Source organism: Pseudophryne corroboree, chromosome 10, assembly GCF_028390025.1.
Source record: "Pseudophryne corroboree isolate aPseCor3 chromosome 10, aPseCor3.hap2, whole genome shotgun sequence".
Classification (NCBI taxonomy): Eukaryota; Metazoa; Chordata; class Amphibia; order Anura; family Myobatrachidae; genus Pseudophryne; species Pseudophryne corroboree.
In genome coordinates this window covers 364,310,982-364,332,253 of record NC_086453.1, presented here as the reverse complement: position 1 = coordinate 364,332,253, position 21,272 = coordinate 364,310,982, and the positions used below count along the sequence as shown (strand labels likewise).

At 46.1% G+C, this 21,272-nt stretch overlaps 1 protein-coding gene across 1 annotated transcript in view; it reads right to left on the bottom strand.

Annotated features, from left to right (window-relative positions):
- Positions 1 to 20,718: 20,718 nt before the first annotated feature.
- The window catches only part of LOC134965673 (nicotinamide N-methyltransferase-like), a 35,017-nt gene continuing 34,463 nt past the window's right edge, over positions 20,719 to 21,272 (bottom strand). Inside the window, exon 3 of the mRNA XM_063941997.1 lies at positions 20,719 to 21,139. Coding sequence (XP_063798067.1) covers positions 20,719 to 21,139 — 421 coding nt within the window. The remainder of the gene's footprint in view (positions 21,140 to 21,272) is intronic.

The window sequence follows — 21,272 nt, the reverse complement described above, 5'->3', positions numbered from 1 at the left end:
TGTTCCCCCTCGTTATTGGAACTGTTCCAAGCTATACATGAAAAAAATTGTCCATCTCCCCTTTTAATGAAGAACATATAACTTTTCTACCAAATCTAGACAGGGACACAACGTTACTTTCTTCATATAGACCTACTAGTCTCCTAAACGTTGACTATAAGATTTTGGCAAAAATTATGGTGACACGGCTCCAAGTTATTCTTCCCGATATTCTCACTATTACTCAGATGGGGTTCGTACAAGGCCGACACGCAGTCAAGGCTATTCGCACAGCTTTGCCTGCAGTGGAAACATCCCAAAATTCCCATGCTGTTTCAAAAATGAACTTAAATGTTGACACTAACAAAGTGTTTGACATGGTGTTATGGACACATTTATACACAGTCTTAGAAAGAAGGGGCTTCAAAACAAAATGTCTTGATTATATATGGAATATTTACAACAAACCTTCTGCCTTTCTCCTAATCAATGGAGTTAGATGGCTGAGATTTTATCTAGAAAGGGGCACCTCCCAGGGTTGTCCTTTATCCCATTTATTGTTTAATATTGCACTAGATCCTTTATTGCGTATACTCCAAGAATGGACAACATTTTAGGGAATCAAAATAAATACACAGGAAAATAAATTATCTGCATTTGCCGATGATATACTTCTTTATATCAGCAACCCTGAACAGATTCTTCAACAAATACTCAACAAGATTTGGTAGTTTGGATCTATTTCAGGTTTTAGCATAAACATGGACAAATCTAGAGCAATGATGCTATGTGGGACTACCACTAACATGCGATGGATTGCTCAGTATTCTCTACAATTGGTCAATACACATATCCCTTACTTGGGAATAATGATACCATGAAACATAGATGATTTATACAGAATAAATATCAGTAAAGCTATAAATACCCTGTCAGCTGCTATAAAGGTATGGGACCGTCTTCCATTATCTTACTTGGGCAGGGCCAACTCACTTAAAATGGTAACCATCCCCCGCTTACTCTATCCGTTACAAACACTTCCAGTCTTGCTCACAAAAACAGACACTCAATTAACACACTCATTGGGAAATTTGTCTGGAGAGGTGGCAGAGCTAGGATAGCATTGTGGAAGTAGACCCAGCCTAAATCGAATGGAGGGATTAACTTCCCTGATATTGAAGTATACAATCATGCTTAAGACACCTGAGAGACTGGATACAAAAAAGTTTGGTTTATACAAACACATTACTAGAACAAAATTTCTTGCAAGGCATAGATCTGACATGTTTCCTTCACCAGCATAACCAGAAAATTCCGGATTATATAAAATCCAACCCACTCCTGTGGACTACCAGAAAATTGTGGCATATTCTGCACCATAATGCTAAATTAAATCAATACCACTCCCTACATCTACCCTTACTCCAAAACCCCGAATTTCTAGGTGGCATGGCTTCTCACCCCTTCACGATGTTGAGATTGGCTGGGATACATACTGTTCGATCTTTGGTTTCTGCAGAGAATCATATGATACTGACCTTTTCTGAGATATCCTCGAAATTTGTTATGACCAGCCCATACCCCTTAGCATTCATACAAGTGCAATTTTACATAAATCATGTTCTCAAACACTTCACAACAGCGGATTGGAATAACTCTCAAGACAGCCTTTTATCATACCCGGTTCCGCAACACAAATCTATCTCTTTTCATTACACTTTCTTTAGGAAAATCTTAGATCATTCCAAAATTACGGGAGGCATGTCTAAGTGGTTAAGTCACTTCCCTAAATTAACAATGCCTATACTGGAAAAAGCCCTAATGTTCTCACGCAAAGTTTACCAGCCAGCATGTACACAGAATTATTTTTGAACGTGTATCACAATACATATTTGTCCCATCTGCAACGTTTCCAAATGGGAACCTCTGAAAATCATTCTTGCCCGAAATGCCATCAGTCTGAAGCTGACACTTATCATTGTTTATGGGCTTGCCCAATTACTCAATACTTTTGGCACCTCGTTAGACGCTATGCTGAAGCCAAATTAATAACCTACGTACCATTCACACCAGGGGTTATATTTACTAAGGTCCCGATTTTGACTGATTTGGTGTTTTTTCTTCAAAGTGTCATCTCGGGAATATACTAAACCTAAATATCGGCAGTGATGAGGGCATTCATATTTTTTTGGAAGTCAAAGATATTTTACCAGCTTGACCTCACCGCTGACCGCAAAGTTCCCACCATTGAAACTAATGGAGGTGCTGTGCGATGCGCTGTCTGCCAGCTCAGACGCGCATCGCATGGCTGAAGGGACCCTCTGTGACAGGAGTCACAGGGGGTCTCAGCATTCGGGGAAAGGGGTCCCATGTGTAAACGTGGGACCCCTTTCAGTCCGTGTGGATCGGGTATGCGTTTTTTTTTTTTTGCCAAGTACGTGGATTACAAATAAAAGAACAGGACACTGGATTTAGGTGAGTATATAATTTTATTTTTAGGTATTCGTGGAGATGTCGACAGACGGAGACGTGGACACAGTTGGCGTGTCAACATAGGTAAGTATGTGTCGGCATGTATGTAATAAAGTTTTACTTTCACGGTGTCTGTGTCCTGTTTTTTTTTTTTTGCAGTAGAAATACAGGTGGTACCAGCTTTTGGGGGAGGCTTGCTGGGACCTGTAGTTCTGCTGCAAAAAACAATATTCTTTGATTTCTACACATGGCTATCAGCCCCCCATCCGCAGCCCTTCGATGGGGGGGACAGCCTCAGGCTTCACCCCTGGCCCTTGGGTGGCTGGAGGGGGGACCCCTTGATTGAAGGGGTCCCCACTCCTCCAGGGTACCTCGGCCAGGGGTGACTAGTTGGGGTTTTAATGCCATGGCCGCAGGGACCGGTATAAAAGTGTCCCCCGGCTGTATCATTATCTCCCCAGTTAGTGGAGCCCGGTGCTGGTTCAAAAAATACGGGGGACCCCTACACATTTTGTCCCCCGTATTTTTTGCACCAGGACCGGACGCAGAGCCCGATGCTGGTTCTAAAAATACGGGGGATCACCTGTCAATTTTTCCCCCATATTTTTACAACCAGGACCGACTCAAAGAGCCCGAGGCTGGTTATGCTTAGGAGGGGGACCCCACGCATTTTTTTTTTTCGTTTATTTTTACCGTTTTTTTGTACCATCTGAAAAGTCGAATCCAGGACGCACTAATCCGTCAATTGGTCCGTTTTTCGACAGCGGGACTGTCGAATCCATTTTTTTATTGAATATGACGAATTCCGGCACCCGCCAGCCGGAATTCGATGGTCGAATTGTGTCGAATTTAAAAACGGGCGAAAAAGTGCCACAATTCGCTGGGAATTGCATATACCCCTATAGCTCACTGAATGCATTCATATACTAGCAACAACTTTACTAAGAGCAACAGATATCTGTGCTCAGTGTGCTGCATATATCTGTGCTCACACTGCTTTATTGTGGAGACTGGGGACCAGCAGTATTATATAGGAGGAGTACAGTGCAGAGTTTTGCTGATCAGTGACCACCAGTATTATACATTCTCTGCCTGAAAAACGCTCCATATCTGTGCTCAGTGTGCTGCATATATCTGTGCTCACACTGCTTTATTGTGGGGACTGGGGACCAGCAGTATTATATAAGAGGAGTACAGTGCAGAGTTTTGCTGACCAGTGACCACCAATATTATACGTTCTCTGCCTGAAAAACGCTCCATATCTGTGCTGCATTGTAGTATATAGTAGGAGTACAGTGCATAATTTTGCTGACCACCAGTATATAATATACAGGAGTACGGTACAGAAGGCCACTGCTCTACCTACCTCTGTGTTGTCAAGTATACTATCCATCCATACCTGTGGTGCATTTCAGTTTTGCACAGTTTGCTGACCACCAGTATATAATATATAGCAGTACGGTACAGTAGGTCACTGCTCTACCTACCTCTGTGTCATCAAGTATACTATCCATCCATACCTGTGGTGCATTTCAGTTTTGCACAGTTTGCTGACCACCAGTATATAATATATAGCAGTATGGTACAGTAGGCCACTGCTCTACCTACCTCTGTGTCGTCAAGTATACTATCCATCCATACCTGTGGTGCATTTCAGTTTTGCACAGCTTGCTGACCACCAGTATATAATATATAGCAGTACGGTACAGTAGGCCACTGCTCTACCTACCTCTGTGTCGTCAAGTATACTATCCATCCATACCTGTGGTGCATTTCAGTTTTGCACAGTTTGCTGACCACCAGTATATAATATATAGCAGTACGGTACAGTAGGCCACTGTTCTACCTACCTCTGTGTCGTCAAGTATACTATCCATCCATACCTGTGGTGAATTTCAGTTTTGCACAGTTTGCTGACCACCAGTATATAATATATAGCAGTACGGTACAGTAGGCCACTGCTCTACCTACCTCTGTGTCATCAAGTATACTATCCATTCATACCTGTGGTGCATTTCAGTTTTGCACAGTTTGCTGACCACCAGTATATAATATATAGCAGTACGGTACAGTAGGCCACTGTTCTACCTACCTCTGTGTCGTCAAGTATACTATCCATCCATACCTGTGGTGCATTTCAGTTTTGCACAGCTTGCTGACCACCAGTATATAATATATAGCAGTACGGTACAGTAGGCCACTGCTCTACCTACCTCTGTGTCATCAAGTATACTATCCATCCATACCTGTGGTGCATTTCAGTTGTGCGCAGTATATATAGTAGTAAGCCATTGCTATTGATACTGGCATATAATTCCACACATTAAAAAATGGAGAACAAAAATGTGGAGAGTAAAATAGGGAAAGATCAAGATCCACTTCCACCTCGTGCTGAAGCTGCTGCCACTAGTCATGGCCGAGACGATGAAATGCCATCAACGTCGTCTGCCAAGGCCGATGCCCAATGTCATAGTAGAGAGCATGTAAAATCCAAAAAACAAAAGTTCAGTAAAATGACCCAAAAATCAAAATTAAAAGCGTCTGAGGAGAAGCGTAAACTTGCCAATATGCCATTTACAACACGGAGTGGCAAGGAACGGCTGAGGCCCTGGCCTTTGTTCATGGCTAGTGGTTCAGCCTCACATGAGGATGGAAGCACTCATCCTCTCGCTAGAAAAATGAAAAGACTTAAGCTGGCAAAAGCACAGCAAAGAACTGTGCGTTCTTCTAAATCCCAAATCCCCAAGGAGAGTCCAATTGTGTAGGCTGCGATGCCTGACCTTCCCAACACTGGATGGGAAGAGGTGGCGCCTTCCACCATTTGCACGCCCCCTGCAAGTGCTGGAAGGAGCACCCGCAGTCCAGTTCCTGATAGTCAAATTGAAGATGTCACTGTTGAAGTACACCAGGATGAGGATATGGGTGTTGCTGGTGCTGAGGAGGAAATTGACAAGGAGGATTCTGATGGTGAGGTGGTTGTTTAAGTCAGGCACCCGGGGAGACACCTGTTGTCCGTGGGACGAATATGGCCATTGACATGCCTGGTCAAATTACAAAAAAAATCACCTCTTTGGTGTGAAATTATTTTAACAGATATGCAGACAACAGGTGTCAAGCCGTGTGTTGCCTTTGTCAAGCTGTAATAAGTAGGGGTAAGGACGTTAACCACCTCGGAACATCCTCCCTTATACGTCACCTGCAGCGCATTCATCATAAGTCAGTGATAAGTTCAAAAACTTTGGATGACAGCGGAAGCAGTCCACTGACAACTAAATCCCTTCCTCTTGTAACCAAGCTCCTGCAGACCACACCACCAACTCCCTCAGTGTCAATTTCCTCCTTACACAGGAAAGCCAATAGTCCTGCAGGCCATGTCACTGTCAAGTCTGATGAGTCCTCTCCTGCCTGGGATTCCTCCGATGCATCCTTGAGTGTAACGCCTACTGCTGCTGGCGCTGCTGTTGTTGCTGCTGGGAGTCGATCGTCATCCCAGAGGGGAAGTCGGAAGACCACTTGTACTACTTCCAGTAAGCAATTGACTGTCCAACAGTCCTTTGCGAGGTAGATGAAATATCACAGCAGTCATCCTGCTGCAAAGCGGATAACTCAGGCCTTGGCAGCCTGGGCGGTGAGAAACATGTTTCCGGTATCCACCGTTAATTCACAGGCAACTACAGACTTGATTGAGGTACTGTGTCCCCGGTACCAAATACCATCTAGGTTCCATTTCTCTAGGCAGGCGATACCGAAAATGTACACAGACCTCAGAAAAAGAGTCACCAGTGTCCTAAAAAATGCAGTTGTACCCAATGTCGACTTAACCACGGACATGTGGACAAGTGGAGCAGGGCAGACTCAGGACTATATGACTGTGACAGCCCACTGGGTAGATGTATTGCCTCCCGCAGCAAGAACAGCAGCGGCGGCACCAGTAGCAGCATCTTGCAAACGCCAACTCGTTCCTAGGCAGGCTACACTTTGTATCACAGCTTTCCATAACAGGCACACAGCTGACAACCTCTTACAGAAACTGAGGAACATCATCGCAGAATGGCTTACCCCAAATGGATTCTCCTGGGGATTTGTGACATCGGACAACGCCAGCAATATTGTGCGTGCATTACATCTGGGCAAATTCCAGCACGTCCCATGTTTTGCACATACATTGAATTTGGTGGTGCAGAAATATTTAAAAAACGTCAGGGGCGTGCAAGAGATGCTGTCGGTGGCCCGAAGAATTGCGGGCCACTTTCGGCATTCAGCCACCGCGTGCCGAAGACTGGAGCACCAGATCACAGTCCTGAACTTGCCCTGCCATCATCTGAAGCAAGAGGTGGTAATAAGGTTGAATTCAACCCTCTATATGCTTCAGAGGATGAAGGAGCAGCAAAAGGCCATTCAAGCCTATACATCTGCCTACGATATAGGCAAAGGAGGGGGAATGCACCTGACTCAAGCGCAGTGGAGAATGATTTCAACGTTGTGCAAGGTTCTGCAACCCTTTGAACTTGCCACACGTGAAGTCAGTTCAGAACTGCCAGCCTGAGTCAGGTCATTCCCCTCATCAGGCTTTTGCAGAAGAAGCTGGAGACATTGAAGGAGGAGCTAAAACAGAGCGATTCCGCTAGGCATGTGGGACTTGTGGATGGAGCCCTTAATTCGCTTAACCAGGAATCACGGGTGGTCAATCTGTTGAAATCAGAGCACTACATTTTGGCCACCGTGCTCGATCCTAGATTTAAAACCTACGTTGTATCTCTCTTTCCGGCAGACTCAAGTCTGCAGAGGTTCAAAGACCTGCTGGTGAGAAAATTGTCAAGTCAAGCGGAACATGACCCGTCAACAGCTCCTCCTTCACATTCTCCCGCAACTGGGGCTGCGAGGAAAAGGCTAAGAATTCCGAGCCCACCCGCTGGTGGTGATGCAGGGCAGTCTGGAGCGAGTGCTGACATCTGGTCCGGACTGAAGGACCTGCCAACGATTACTGACATGTCGTCTACTGTCACTGCATATGATTCTCTCACCATTGAAAGAATGGTGGAGGATTATATGAGTGACCGCATCCAAGTAGGCACGTCAGACAGTCCGTACGTATACTGGCAGAAAAAAGAGGCAATTTGGAGGCCCTTGCAGAAACTGGCTTTATTTTACCTAAGTTGCCCACCCTCCAGTGTGTACTCCGAAAGAGTGTTTAGTGCAGCCGCTCACTTTGTCAGCAATCGGCGTACGAGGTTACTTCCAGAAAATGTGGAGAAGATGATGTTCATCAAAATGAATTATAATCAATACCTCCGTGGAGACATTCACCAGCAATTGCCTCCAGAAAGTACACAGGGACCTGAGATGGTGGATTCCAGTGGGGACGAATTAATAATCTGTGAGGAGGGGGATGTACACAGTGAAAGGGGTGAGGAATCGGACGATGTGGAGGAGGTGGACATCTTGCCTCTGTAGAGCCAGTTTGTGCAAGGAGAGATTGATTGCTTCTTTTTTGGTGGGGGCCCAAACCAACCAGTCATTTCAGTCACAGTTGTGTGGCAGACCCTGTCGCTGAAATGATGGGTTTGTTAAAGTGTGCATGTCCTGTTTATACAACATAAGGGTGGGTGGGAGGGCCCAAGGACAATTCCATCTTGCACCTCTTTTTTCTTTCATTTTTCTTTGCAACATGTGATGTTTGGGGACTATTTTTTTAAAGTGTCATCCTGCCTGACACTGCAGTGCCACTCCTAGATGGGCCAGGTGTTTGTGTCGGCCACTTGTGTTGCTTAGCTTAGCCATCCAGCGACCTTGGTGCACCTCTTTTTTTCTTTGCATCATGTGCTGTTTGGGGACTATTTTTTTGTAGTGCCATCCTGTCTGACACTGCAGTGTCAATCCTAGATGGGCCAGGTATTTGTGTCGGCCACTTGGGTCGCTTAGCTTAGTCATCCAGCGACCTCGGTGCAAATTTTAGGATTAAAAATAATATTGTGAGGTGTGAGGTGTTCAGAATAGACTGAAAATGAGTAGAAATTATGGTTATTGAGGTTAATAATACTGTGGGATCAAAATGACCCCCAAATTCTATGATTTAAGCTGTTTTTGAGGGGTTTTTGTAAAAAACACCCGAATCCAAAACACACCCGAATTCGACAAAAAATTTTCAGGGAGGTTTTGCCAAAACGCGTCCGAATCCAAAACACGCCCACGGAACCGAATCCAAAACCGAAACACAAAACCCAAAAAATGTCCGATGCACATCACTAATTTCTAGGTAATTGTTTATTAAAGAGCTGCATTTATAGTGCGGTGTTGCCCCTATATTGACTGTATCATTTGTTTTAAATAAACATTTAGAGGATTATTTACTGACTATATTACTATACAAATAATAGAATAGTGAATATTGCTAACAATAATTTACCTATTATAAACTAATTGGGCACATTATACATGCAACATGGGATTGCTTGATATTATGAACAATTAGTCCTTATCAGTAATGCATGGGACCACGGTAATAATAGGTGGATACAGCCAACAGTGGTAAGGTAATTATAGAGTTCCTTGGAGCGGTCTGCCGTGTAGAGTCCGAAGCTGGGCAGGGACACCGGAGGGTCCTCAGTGTGGTCATCCAGCCACGTCTCCGCAAAGCAAAGGACACATGACCCGGTAACGCCTGACCTCGCACAGCCCAGGAGGAGGGACAGCTCATCAAGCTTGTTTGTCAGCGAGCTCACATTTGAGAGTACAATCGTGGGGAGTGCTGACCTATGCCCTTTCCACCGCCACTTCACTAGGGCGCACATGTGTTGGCCTCCCTTCCTAGCACTTGGTGTCCTGCTAGGGACTGCATTAGGTCTTTCGCCCGCCTTCATGCCCTCCGCTGTGCTGGTTGCATGGCTGCTGCATGTGCGGGGTGTGGTACAGTTTGAGAGGGCTGTGTCACGGCCAGCTGGGGACAGGGGGTCTCCATCACTAGTTGCGGGGACGCTCACCAGGATGTGCATGCGAGGGTGGTCTCCTTTGGGGCTGCACCGGGGAGCCATGGCTTTGCCGCAGTGTTTGGCCCCTATTCCACTGTTCTGGGTGTCACCTCTGCATGCGCTTTCGCATAGCGGTCTCCTGAAGGGGCTACTAGGGTTGGGGACAGGTAGCAGAGAGGGTGACACTGCCATGTTGAGGTTGTCACAGCAGGGACAGATCTGTACCATGGAAAGCCATACCTTTCGGGGTTATCGCAGCACCTCCACCTCTCCATGCAGGTTCTCGTCCAGGCTGGCGCTCCTCTACATCCTCAGCAGCGGAATCCCCCAATCTGCTCACCAGCAGCTCCATTTGGCATAGCCATGGCAGTTGGGCTGAGTGCTGGGGGCCATGAGGGGGATCATCAGGAGCAGTGTCAGTTGGAGGCCTGGGTGGCCTAGATGGAGATGACAACGGGGGTCGCTGCCTGTTCCTTCCTGGTGATGCATCCTGCCAGGGCAGCAGATGGTCAGTGTGTCGGCCGGGGGAGCCTGTCACTGTCTCTTTGCTGCCATCTGAGCCTCGTCCGGGGAGTCAGCCTGCCCGCTGCTACCTGTGGTCCCAGGGGCTGTGGCGAACTCTGCTAGGCTCTCTGTGTCTTGGCCGATTGGTTTCGTCCCATCACCGCTGCTGTCAGAGCCTTATCCATACCAGGGGAGCCATCCTGGCCACCCACCCGCCACTCTCTGTGGTCCCGGGGGCCGCAGCGATCTCTGCTGGGCCATCTGTGAGGGCCGCAATGGCGGCATGAGCCACGAGAGCCACCAATCTTCCCATTGGCCGCTCAGATGCTGATGGTGTTCGTCCGGGGGTAAGTGGTGAGACGTGCTTTATCTCAGGAGGATCTCCCTGCTGTACATGGTTGTTCCCCTCGCACGGGAGGTAGTTGAGGGCTGGGGGAGACAAGGGGGTATATTAGTGGAGCTGCACTGCTCTGTGGCAGCCCTCTACTTGTTGAAGAACTGTCAACAAGTAGTCCCTTGTGATCTAGCAATTTTGTACTTTGTACCGGTGGCAGTATTGTCTTTTTCTGGATAACATTGCAGCGACGATGTCATAGCAGTGTTCTGGTATTTTCCCTACTATCCCTTATCTCTAAAAACCTCCCCCTAGTGCTTGATCTTAACCTCTATCCCCCTCAGCCTTACTCTAGCCCTCCCCCATTGCCTGAATCCCCCACCCGCAGCCTAACCCTAAACTTACCTCTAGTGCCTACTATATTAGCATAACGTGTAAAAGGATCACTACTGTGTGGCGTAATGTGTATAAGAAGCTCTACTGTGTGGCGTAACCTGTATAAGGAGCATTACTATGTGTTGTAACTTGTATAAGAAGCATTTACTGTGTGTTGTATCGTATATAAGAAGCACTACTGTGTGGCGTAACATATATAAGGAATACTACTGTGTAAGATAACGTGTATAAAGAGCACTACTGTGTGGCATAATGTACATAAGGAATGCTACTGTGTGGTGTAACATGTATAAGAGGCACTACTGTGTTGTAACGTGTATAATGAGCTCTAGTGTGTGGCATAACATGTATAAGGAGCAGCACTATGTGGCATAACGTGTATCAGGAGCATTAATCGGTGGTGTAACATACAGTATATAAGGAGTACTACTGTTCAGCTGCACTTCTGAGGGTCATCATTTGAATTGGTGGTACTATTATGTGCTCACACCCCTTCTCAATGAGACCATGCACTATATTTTGGCACACATTATTTGGAATTATGCAGGGGACAATGCATATTGTTGAACCAGGGACCACCATGGTCTTGTTTCGCCACTGCATAGGTTCATATGTAATTTTGCCACCAGGACAGCATCCTTAACTGATGTCTGAGTTACCAGTCCCCAGACAAGATAGTAAGGTCTAGGTCCACAGAGACTGTTTGGCAGGATTGAAGGCAAGCTTTGTGCGCAGAGCCTGTATTGCAAGCTCCTGATTTTAGAAAGCAGTTTGTGTTGCAGAATGATGCCTCTGGTACATGGTTAGGGGCAGTCCTTTCCTAAAAGGTAGAAGGTATTATCACAAACACATAACAATATCATATAATTGCACAAGCACCATTAACCTTAAAGTCACATGTATTTCCAAATTAACTATTCTATGCCATTAAGCCGTGTGTGTACAATACTTAGCCTTGGTAAGGAGATCGGTTCTGGTGATGAGCAATCCATGGTTAGGATGATTCTGAGAGTGAGCTCTGTTTTCTCAGCTGTTCATGAAATACATTCAACCTGTGGGTGTGTCTTCTACAGGAAGTGTGTGAAAGCTATATTAGTGAGCTAAGCTTGGTTATTCAAATGCTAACTAGCCAAGGCTACAGTGTACAGATGTTAATTAGGCCTGGCTAAAGAAACCAGTGTTACCAGTTTCTCACTGGTTAAAATATAATGTATGTCTCTAAAATGGATATAAGGAAATTACACTGTAACACCCCTCAACCTAAAAAAGTTCTGACGCCCCTGATCAGGGGGACGATAAAATGATATGTGGGTTATTGTAGTAACTACTAGTGATGAGCGGGTTCGGTTCCTCGGAATCCGAACCCCGCCCGAACTTCACTTTTTTTTTACACGGGTCCGAGCGACTCGGATCCTCCCGCCTTGCTCGGTTAACCCGAGCGCGCCCGAACGTCATCATCCCGCTGTCGGATTCTCGCGAGACTCGGATTCTATATAAGGGAGCCGCGCGTCGCCGCCATTTTCACACGTGCATTGAGATTGATAGGGAGAGGATGTGGCTGGCGTCCTCTCCGTTATAGTAGAACACAGAGTGACTTAGTTAGTTATAATTGGTGGGACGAGGAGCAGCTGTTAGGGAGTACAGTGCAGGGTTTTGATTAGTTTAATCCTTTGTTTCTCTGCCTGAAAAAAAACGCTCCACCATATCTGTGGCTGTGCTCACTCAGTGTGCTGCACTGCTGCATGATATATCTGTGCTGACTCTGAGTGCACTGCTCTGCTCACACTGCCTAATTGTGGGGACTTGGGAGCAGTTATAGCAGGAGTACAGTGCACAGTTTTGCTGACAGTGACCACCAGTCCAGTATACGTTTGTCTGCCTAAAAAACACTGTGGTGTTTTTTTTTTCTTTCTTCATGCTAGTTTGTTTAGCAGTCTGCTGACAGTGTCCACCAGGTCCGTTATACAGTATATTATATATATAAGCACTAAGCAGCAGTACGGTAGGCCATGGCTGTACCTACCTCTGTGTCGTCAGTGCACTCGTCGTCCATAAGTATAAGTAATACTATACTATCCATCCATCTACATTGTATACCTGTTGTGTTTTTTTTTTCTTTCTTCATGCTAGTTTGTTTAGCAGTCTGCTGACAGTGTCCACCAGGTCCGTTATACAGTATATTATATATATAAGCACTAAGCAGCAGTACGGTAGGCCACGGCTGTACTTACCTCTGTGTCGTCAGTGCACTCGTCGTCCATAAGTATAAGTAATACTATACTATCCATCCATCTACATTGTATACCTGTGGTGTTTTTTTTTTCTTTCTTCATGCTAGTTTGTTTAGCAGTCTGCTGACAGTGTCCGCCAGGTCCGTTATACAGTATATTATATATATAAGCACTAAGCAGCAGTACGGTAGGCCACGGCTGTACCTACCTCTGTGTCGTCAGTGCACTCGTCGTCCATAAGTATAAGTAATACTATACTATCCATCCATCTACATTGTATACCTGTGGTGTTTTTTTTTCTTTCTTCATACTAGTTTGTTTAGCAGTCTGCTGACAGTGTCCACCAGGTCCGTTATACAGTATATTATATATATAAGCACTAAGCAGCAGTACGGTAGGCCACGGCTGTACCTACCTCTGTGTCGTCAGTGCACTCGTCGTCCATAAGTATAAGTAATACTATACTATCCATCCATCTACATTGTATACCTGTGGTGTTTTTTTTTCTTTCTTCATGCTAGTTTGTTTAGCAGTCTGGTGACAGTGTCCACCAGGTCCGTTATACAGTATATTATATATAAGCACTAAGCAGCAGTACGGTAGGCCACGGCTGTACCTACCTCTGTGTCGTCAGTGCACTCGTCGTCCATAAGTATAAGTAATACTATACTATCCATTCATCTACATTGTATACCTGTGGTGTTTTTTTTTTCTTTCTTCATACTAGTTTGTTTAGCAGTCTGCTGACAGTGTCCACCAGGTCCGTTATACAGTATATTATATATATAAGCACTAAGCAGCAGTACGGTAGGCCATGGCTGTACCTACCTCTGTGTCGTCACTCGTCGTCCATAAGTATAAGTAATAATAGTATACTATCCATCCATCTACATTGTATACCTGTGGTGGCTTCTAGTTGTGCGCAAAATATGGAGAACAAAAATGTGGAGGTTAAAAAAAAAGGGAAAGATCAAGATCCACTTCCACCTCGTGCTGAAACTGCTGCCACTAGTCATGGCCGAGACGATGAAATGCCATCAACGTCGTCTGCCAAGGCCGATGCCCAATGTCATAGTACAGAGCATGTAAAATCCAAAACACAAAAGATCAGTAAAAAAATGACCCAAAAATCAAAATTAAAAGCGTCTGAGGAGAAGCGTAAACTTGCCAATATGCCATTTATGACACGGAGTGGCAAGGAACGGCTGAGGCCCTGGCCTATGTTCATGGCTAGTGGTTCAGCTTCACATGAGGATGGAAGCACTCATCCTCTCGCTAGAAAAAAGAAAAGACTTGCGGCAAAAGCACAGCAAAGAACTGTGCGTTCTTCGAAATCACAAATCCCAAAGGAGAGTCCAATTGTGTCGGTTGCGATGCCTGACCTTCCCAACACTGGACGGGAAGAGCTTGCGCCTTCCACCATTTGCACGCCCCCTGCAAGTGTTGAAAGGAGCACCCGCAGTCCAGTTCCTGATAGTGAAATTGAAGATGTCAGTGTTGAAGTACACCAGGATGAGGATATGGGTGTTGCTGGCGCTGGGGAGGAAATTGACAAGGAGGATTCTGATGGTGAGGTGGTTTGTTTAAGTCAGGCACCCGGGGAGACACCTGTTGTCCGTGGGAGGAATATGGCCATTGACATGCCTGGTGAAAATACCAAAAAAATCAGCTCTTCAGTGTGGAAGTATTTCAACAGAAATGCGGACAACAGGTGTCAAGCCGTGTGTTGCCTTTGTCAAGCTGTAATAAGTAGGGGTAAGGATGTTAACCACCTCGGAACATCCTCCTTTATACGTCACCTGCAGCGCATTCATAATAAGTCAGTGACAAGTTCAAAAACTTTGGGCGACAGCGGAAGCTGTCCACTGACCAGTAAATCCCTTCCTCTTGTAAACAAGCTCGCGCAAACCATACCACCAACTCCCTCAGTGTCAATTTCCTCCTTACCCAGGAAAGCCAATAGTCCTGCAGGCCATGTCACTGGCAAGTCTGACGAGTCCTCTCCTGTCTGGGATTCCTCCGATGCATCCTTGAGTGTAACGCCTATTGCTGCTGGCCCTGCTGTTGTTGCTGCTGGGAGTCGACCGTCATCCCAGAGGGGAAGTCGGAAGACCACTTGTACTACTTCCAGTAAGCAATTGACTGTCCAACAGTCCTTTGCGAGGAAGATGAAATATCACAGCAGTCATCCTGTTGCAAAGCGGATAACTGAGGCCTTGACAACTATGTTGGTGTTAGACGTGCGTCCGGTATTCGCCGTTAGTTCACAGGGTACTAGACAATTTATTGAGGTATTGTGCCCCCGTTACCAAATACCATCTAGGTTCCACTTATCTAGGCAGGCGATACCGAGAATGTACACGGACGTCAGAAAAAGACTCACCAGTGTCCTAAAAAATGCAGTTGTACCCAATGTCGACTTAACCACGGACATGTGGACAAGTGGAGCAGGGCAGACTCAGGACTACATGACTGTGACAGCCCACTGGGTAGATGTTTTGCCTCCCGCTGCAAGAACAGCAGCGGCAGCACTAGTAGCAGCATCTCGCAAACAACAACTCGTTCCTAGGCAGGCTACGCTTTGTATCACCGCTTTCCAGAATACGCACACAGCTGAAAACCTCTTACGTCAACTGAGGAAGATCATCGCAGAATGGCTTACCCCAATTTGACTCTCCTGGGGATTTGTGGCATCGGACAACGCCAGCAATATTATGCGTGCATTACATCTGGGCAAATTCCAGCACGTCCCATGTTTTGCACATACCTTGAATTTGGTGGTGCAGAATTATTTAAAAAATGACAGGGGCATGCAAGAGATGCTGTCGGTGGCCAGAAGAATTGTGGGCCACTTTCGGCGTGCAGGCACCGCGTACAGAAGACTGGAGCACCACCAAAAAAACCTGAACCTGCCCTGCCATCATCTGAAGCAAGAGGTGGTAACGAGGTGGAATTCAACCCTCTATATGCTTCAGAGGATGGAGGAGCAGCAAAAGGCCATTCAAGCCTATACATCTGCCCACGATATAGGCAAAGGAGGGGGAATGCACCTGACTCAAGCGCAGTGGAGAATGATTTCAACGTTGTGCAAGGTTCTGCTGCCCTTTGAACTTGCCACACGTGAAGTCAGTTCAGACACTGCCAGCCTGAGTCAGGTCATTCCCCTCATCAGGCTTTTGCAGAAGAAGCTGGAGGCATTGAAGGAGGAGCTAAAACAGAGCGATTCCGCTAGGCATGTGGGACTTGTGGATGGAGCCCTTAATTCGCTTAACCAGGATTCACGTGTGGTCAATCTGTTGAAATCAGAGCACAACATTTTGGCCACCGTGCTCGATCCTAGATTTAAAACCTACGTTGGATCTCTCTTTCCGGCAGACACAAGTCTGCAGGGGTTCAAAGAACTGCTGGTGAGAAAATTGTCAAGTCAAGCGGAACGCGACCTGTCAACAGCTCCTCCTTCACATTCTCCCGCAACTGGGGGTGCGAGGAAAAGGCTACGAATTCCGAGCCCACCCGCTGGCGGTGATGCAGGGCAGTCTGGAGCGACTGCTGATGCTGACATCTGGTCCGGACTGAAGGACCTGCCAACGATTACTGACATGTCGTCTACTGTCACTGCATATGATTCTCTCACCATTGAAAGAATGGTGGAGGATTATATGAGTGACCGCATCCAAGTAGGCACGTCAGACAGTCCGTACGTATACTGGCAGGGAAAAGAGGCAATTTGGAGGCCCTTCCACAAACTGGTTTTATTCTACCTAAGTTGCCCTCCCTCCAGTGTGTACTCCGAAAGAGTGTTTAGTGCCGCCGCTCACCTTGTCAGCAATCGGCGTACGAGGTTACTTCCAGAAAATGTGGAGAAGATGATGTTCATTAAAATGAATTATAATCAATTCCTCCTCCATGGAGACATTCACCAGCAGCAATTGCCTCCAGAAAGTACACGGGGATCTGGGATGGTGGATTCCAGTGGGGACGAATTATTAATCTGTGAGGAGGGGGATGTACACAGTGAAAGGGGTGATGAATCGGACGATGATGATGAGGTGGACATCTTGCCTCTGTAGAGCCAGTTTGTGCAAGGAGAGATTGATTGCTTCTTTTTTGGTGGGGGCCCAAACCAACCAGTCATTTCAGTCACAGTCGTGTGGCAGACCCTGTCGCTGAAATGATGGGTTCGTTAAAGTGTGCATGTCCTGTTTATACAACATAAGGGTGGGTGGGAGGGCCCAAGGACAATTCCATCTTGTACCTCTTTTTTCGTTCATTTTGCGTCATGTGCTGTTTGGGGAGGGTTTTTTGGAAGGGCCATCCTGCGTGACACTGCAGTGCCACTCATAGATGGGCCAGGTGTTTGTGTCGGCCACTAGGGTCGCTTAGCTTACTCACACAGCTACCTCATTGCGCCTCTTTTTTTTCTTCTTTGCGTCATGTGCTGTTTGGGGAGTATTTTTTGGAAGGGCCATCCTGCCTGACACTGCAGTGCCACTCCTAGATGGGCCAGGTGTTTGTGTCGGCCACTAGGGTCGCTTAGCTTACTCACACAGCTACCTCATTGCGCCTCTTTTTTTTCTTCTTTGCGTCATGTGCTGTTTGGGGAGTGTTTTTTGGAAGGGCCATCCTGCCTGACACTGCAGTGCCACTCCTAGATGGGCCAGGTGTTTGTGTCGGCCACTAGGGTCGCTTAGCTTACTCACACAGCTACCTCATTGCGCCTCTTTTTTTTCTTCTTTGCGTCATGTGCTGTTTGGGGAGTATTTTTTGGAAGGGCCATCCTGCCTGACACTGCAGTGCCACTCCTAGATGGGCCAGGTGTTTGTGTCGGCCACTAGGGTCGCTTAGCTTACTCACACAGCTACCTCATTGCGCCTCTTTTTTTTCTTCTTTGCGTCATGTGCTGTTTGGGGAGTGTTTTTTGGAAGGGCCATCCTGCCTGACACTGCAGTGCCACTCCTAGATGGGCCAGGTGTTTGTGTCGGCCACTAGGGTCGCTTATCTTACTCACACAGCTACCTCATTGCGCCTCTTTTTTTTCTTCTTTGCGTCATGTGCTGTTTGGGGAGTGTTTTTTGGAAGGGCCATCCTGCCTGACACTGCAGTGCCACTCCTAGATGGGCCAGGTGTTTGTGTCGGCCACTAGGGTCGCTTAGCTTACTCACACAGCTACCTCATTGCGCCTCTTTTTTTTCTTCTTTGCGTCATGTGCTGTTTGGGGAGTGTTTTTTGGAAGGGCCATCCTGCCTGACACTGCAGTGCCACTCCTAGATAGGCCAGGTGTTTGTGTCGGCCACTAGGGTCGCTTAGCTTAGCCATCCAGCGACCTCGGTGCAAATTTTAGGACTAAAAATAATATTGTGAGGTGTGAGGTGTTCAGAATAGACTGAAAATGAGTGGAAATTATGGTTATTGAGGTTAATAATACTATGGGATCAAAATGACCCCCAAATTCAATGATTTAAGCTGTTTTTTAGGGTTTTTTGAAAAAAACACCTGAATCCAAAACACCCGAATCCGACAAAAAAAATTCGGTGAGGTTGTGCCAAAACGCGTTCGAACCCAAAACACGCCGCGGAACCGAACCCGAAACCAAAACACAAAACCCGAAAAATTGCCGGTGCACATCCCTAGTAACTACGAGTCTGCTGAGCGGATGACAACAATGATCCCTGGTGGGTGACAGAACCACTCACAGATCACACATGAATCTCAGGCTCTTTATTCAACAGTAACCTGCAAGAAATGACAATTACTTTATCTGTTGATCAGGTTTTAACATCAGATCAATATAAATGTACAGTAATATATGTGATTATTTATTATTAGGTTTATCATTTGCACATTGTCTGGAAGATCTGGTGTATTTATGTCTATTTGTATCTCAGACTTACAGTAGGGGCTGATCTGAGTCACACTCTGCGGCCGCTTCTGTTGGTGTAGTTGTGTCTGTGACTATATGATAATGCAGGTAATAGCCCTTCCCCTGGTGTACAAGCTGCGTCTGACTGTGCCAGGACTGAGACGCTGACCTCCAGCATCTGTAGACACTGTAACACCGCTCAGTACATCTTTACATGTCACCGTCAGTCTCACCATAGACACTTACCCCATCCCCATGCTAGGTGCACAGTTTCTATCTGAGTGTGACCTCCAATGTGAGTGTCTAAATGTCTCTATACAAAGCCACTTCACCGACATACAGATGTGTCCTCATACACCATTCCTATATCCTGCCATGTATGGCACGGTTTGGCATGCCATAGAGTCAGAGATTTAGCCATGCTTTATTATGCTACTTTATACATATTCTATTATGGGAAACAACATTTTTTTAAATCCATCCACTAGCTGCATGCAGAAAAAGTTTAGCTGTGGTATATATGGAAAAGGTGCAAGTGGACACATCTGAACCTGCATCACTTCCGTGACTCTCACATACACCCTTAGAATGTAAGCTCTCACAAGTAGGGCCCTCTTCCCTCATGTGCTCACCCTTTTCTTACTTTAATAATTCTCAACTGCCCAAATCACGCAGTTTTTTGGCCACCTGGAACTTATCTCTGTCATTTACTGGTGTAGTTATGATTAGTTACCCTGTACTTGTCCTAAATTGTTTTCAACTGTAAGTCACTGTTTTCCTGTTTTGATTATGTGCATATGTACTCTGTAATTGGGCGCTGCGGAACCCTTGTGGCGCCATATAAATAAAGGCTAATAATAATAATAATAATAAATACATACCACCCAACATTCTCCATATTGAAGTAGGGACTCCTGCGCCCAAAAAGGGGATATGAACTTGGCCAAAACATGACATGGCTCCACAGGAATGGTGTGATTGTTATCCACGCCCCCTGATTTCAAACCCACACCCCGCACACCCTGCACCCATATAATTACACTTATCACTCCACTGTCCCTGCACTGGCTGCAGAGCTGCAAAAATCACAGGGAAAGTGTCCTCTGTGGCCATTATCCTTGTGATTTGTGCAGTAGAGATTTTCCCTGGGAACAAGGTGCAGGTGCCAAGTTCTCAGAGACCTGCGCATGCATCACAAACTGTGGCACGAAGCCAGAGTCTACTGCACCACCGGAGAGGAGGTGGCCCATACGGAACCTGTATATGGGACCCCTCTTCTCTGAAACCACACCTGGGAACACCTAATACATTTTCAATACACTTCTACGTGCGTGTGTCAAAGCTACTTCAACTGTGTACAAACAAAATCAGGATGTATGGATTTAAGGGGTCATTCCGAGTTGATCGCTCGCTGGCAGTTTTTAGCAGCCGTGCAAACGCATTGTCGCCGCCCACCAAGGAGTGTATTTTTGCTTTGCAGAAGTGCGAACGCCTGTGCAGCAGAGCACCTGCAAAATCTTTTTGTGCAAAACAAGACCAGCCCTGTAGTTACTTATCCTGTGCAATGATTCTAACGACAGAGGGACAGCTTTTGACGTCACCCACCCACCCAGAGAACGCCCAGCCATGCCTGCATTTTCCCCGACACGCCTGCATTTTTCTAAGCACTCCCTGAAAACGGTCAGATGACACCCAGAAACGTCCTCTTTCTGTCAATCACCTTGCGGCCGTCTGTGCGATTGGAATCGTTGCTAGAGCCAGTGCAAAACCACAATGGACTTTGTACCCAGACGACGCGCGAGTGCATTGCAGTGCCTATGCATGCAAAGATTAGCCATTTCTTACACTGATCGCTGCGCAGTGAATAACAGCAGCTAGCAATCAACTCGGAATGACCCCCTTAGACACATGTGCAGTATAAAGAAAAAGTGTAACTGCACCCGACACAGCATGTGACTCAGAATCAGGCCCTTATTACTCTCTATGAGCTGTAAGAAATATAAATGCCTCATAGTCAACAAGGTCACTCTCTGCTGTTTTTTTGTGGACTGCACAGTGGTCAATAACAAACCCTTCATCAGTGAGAACTTTTCTTGCAAATTTCTCATCATATCTGAACACATGTATCTTGTCCTGCCCAACCATCATATAAGTTGTATTTAAAGCTCCAAACAATATCAGGTGTCCTTCAGGTTTTAGTAGCTTCACAAATTTTCTGAAATTATTTATATAATCATCTTGGTCTTTGCTGATGAAATCCAACATTCCTGTACTGATGACACAGTCTGCTGGTGGGAGCACCTCCGGGTCTGTGAGATTCTCATTGTCAGTGTCACATTTCATGATCTTTGTTAGTGCCGTCTTCAATGTCATGTCTTTGTCCTGACACTGGTCACTGAAATATACAAACACAATAATGGTCACTGGGATCTAGGACTAGCCATGCCACCACATGAGAAATAGGCATTGTCTGTTTTTTAGAAGGGTTCCTCGAAAGTGGTTGAGATTGAGCATTATTCTACACTTTC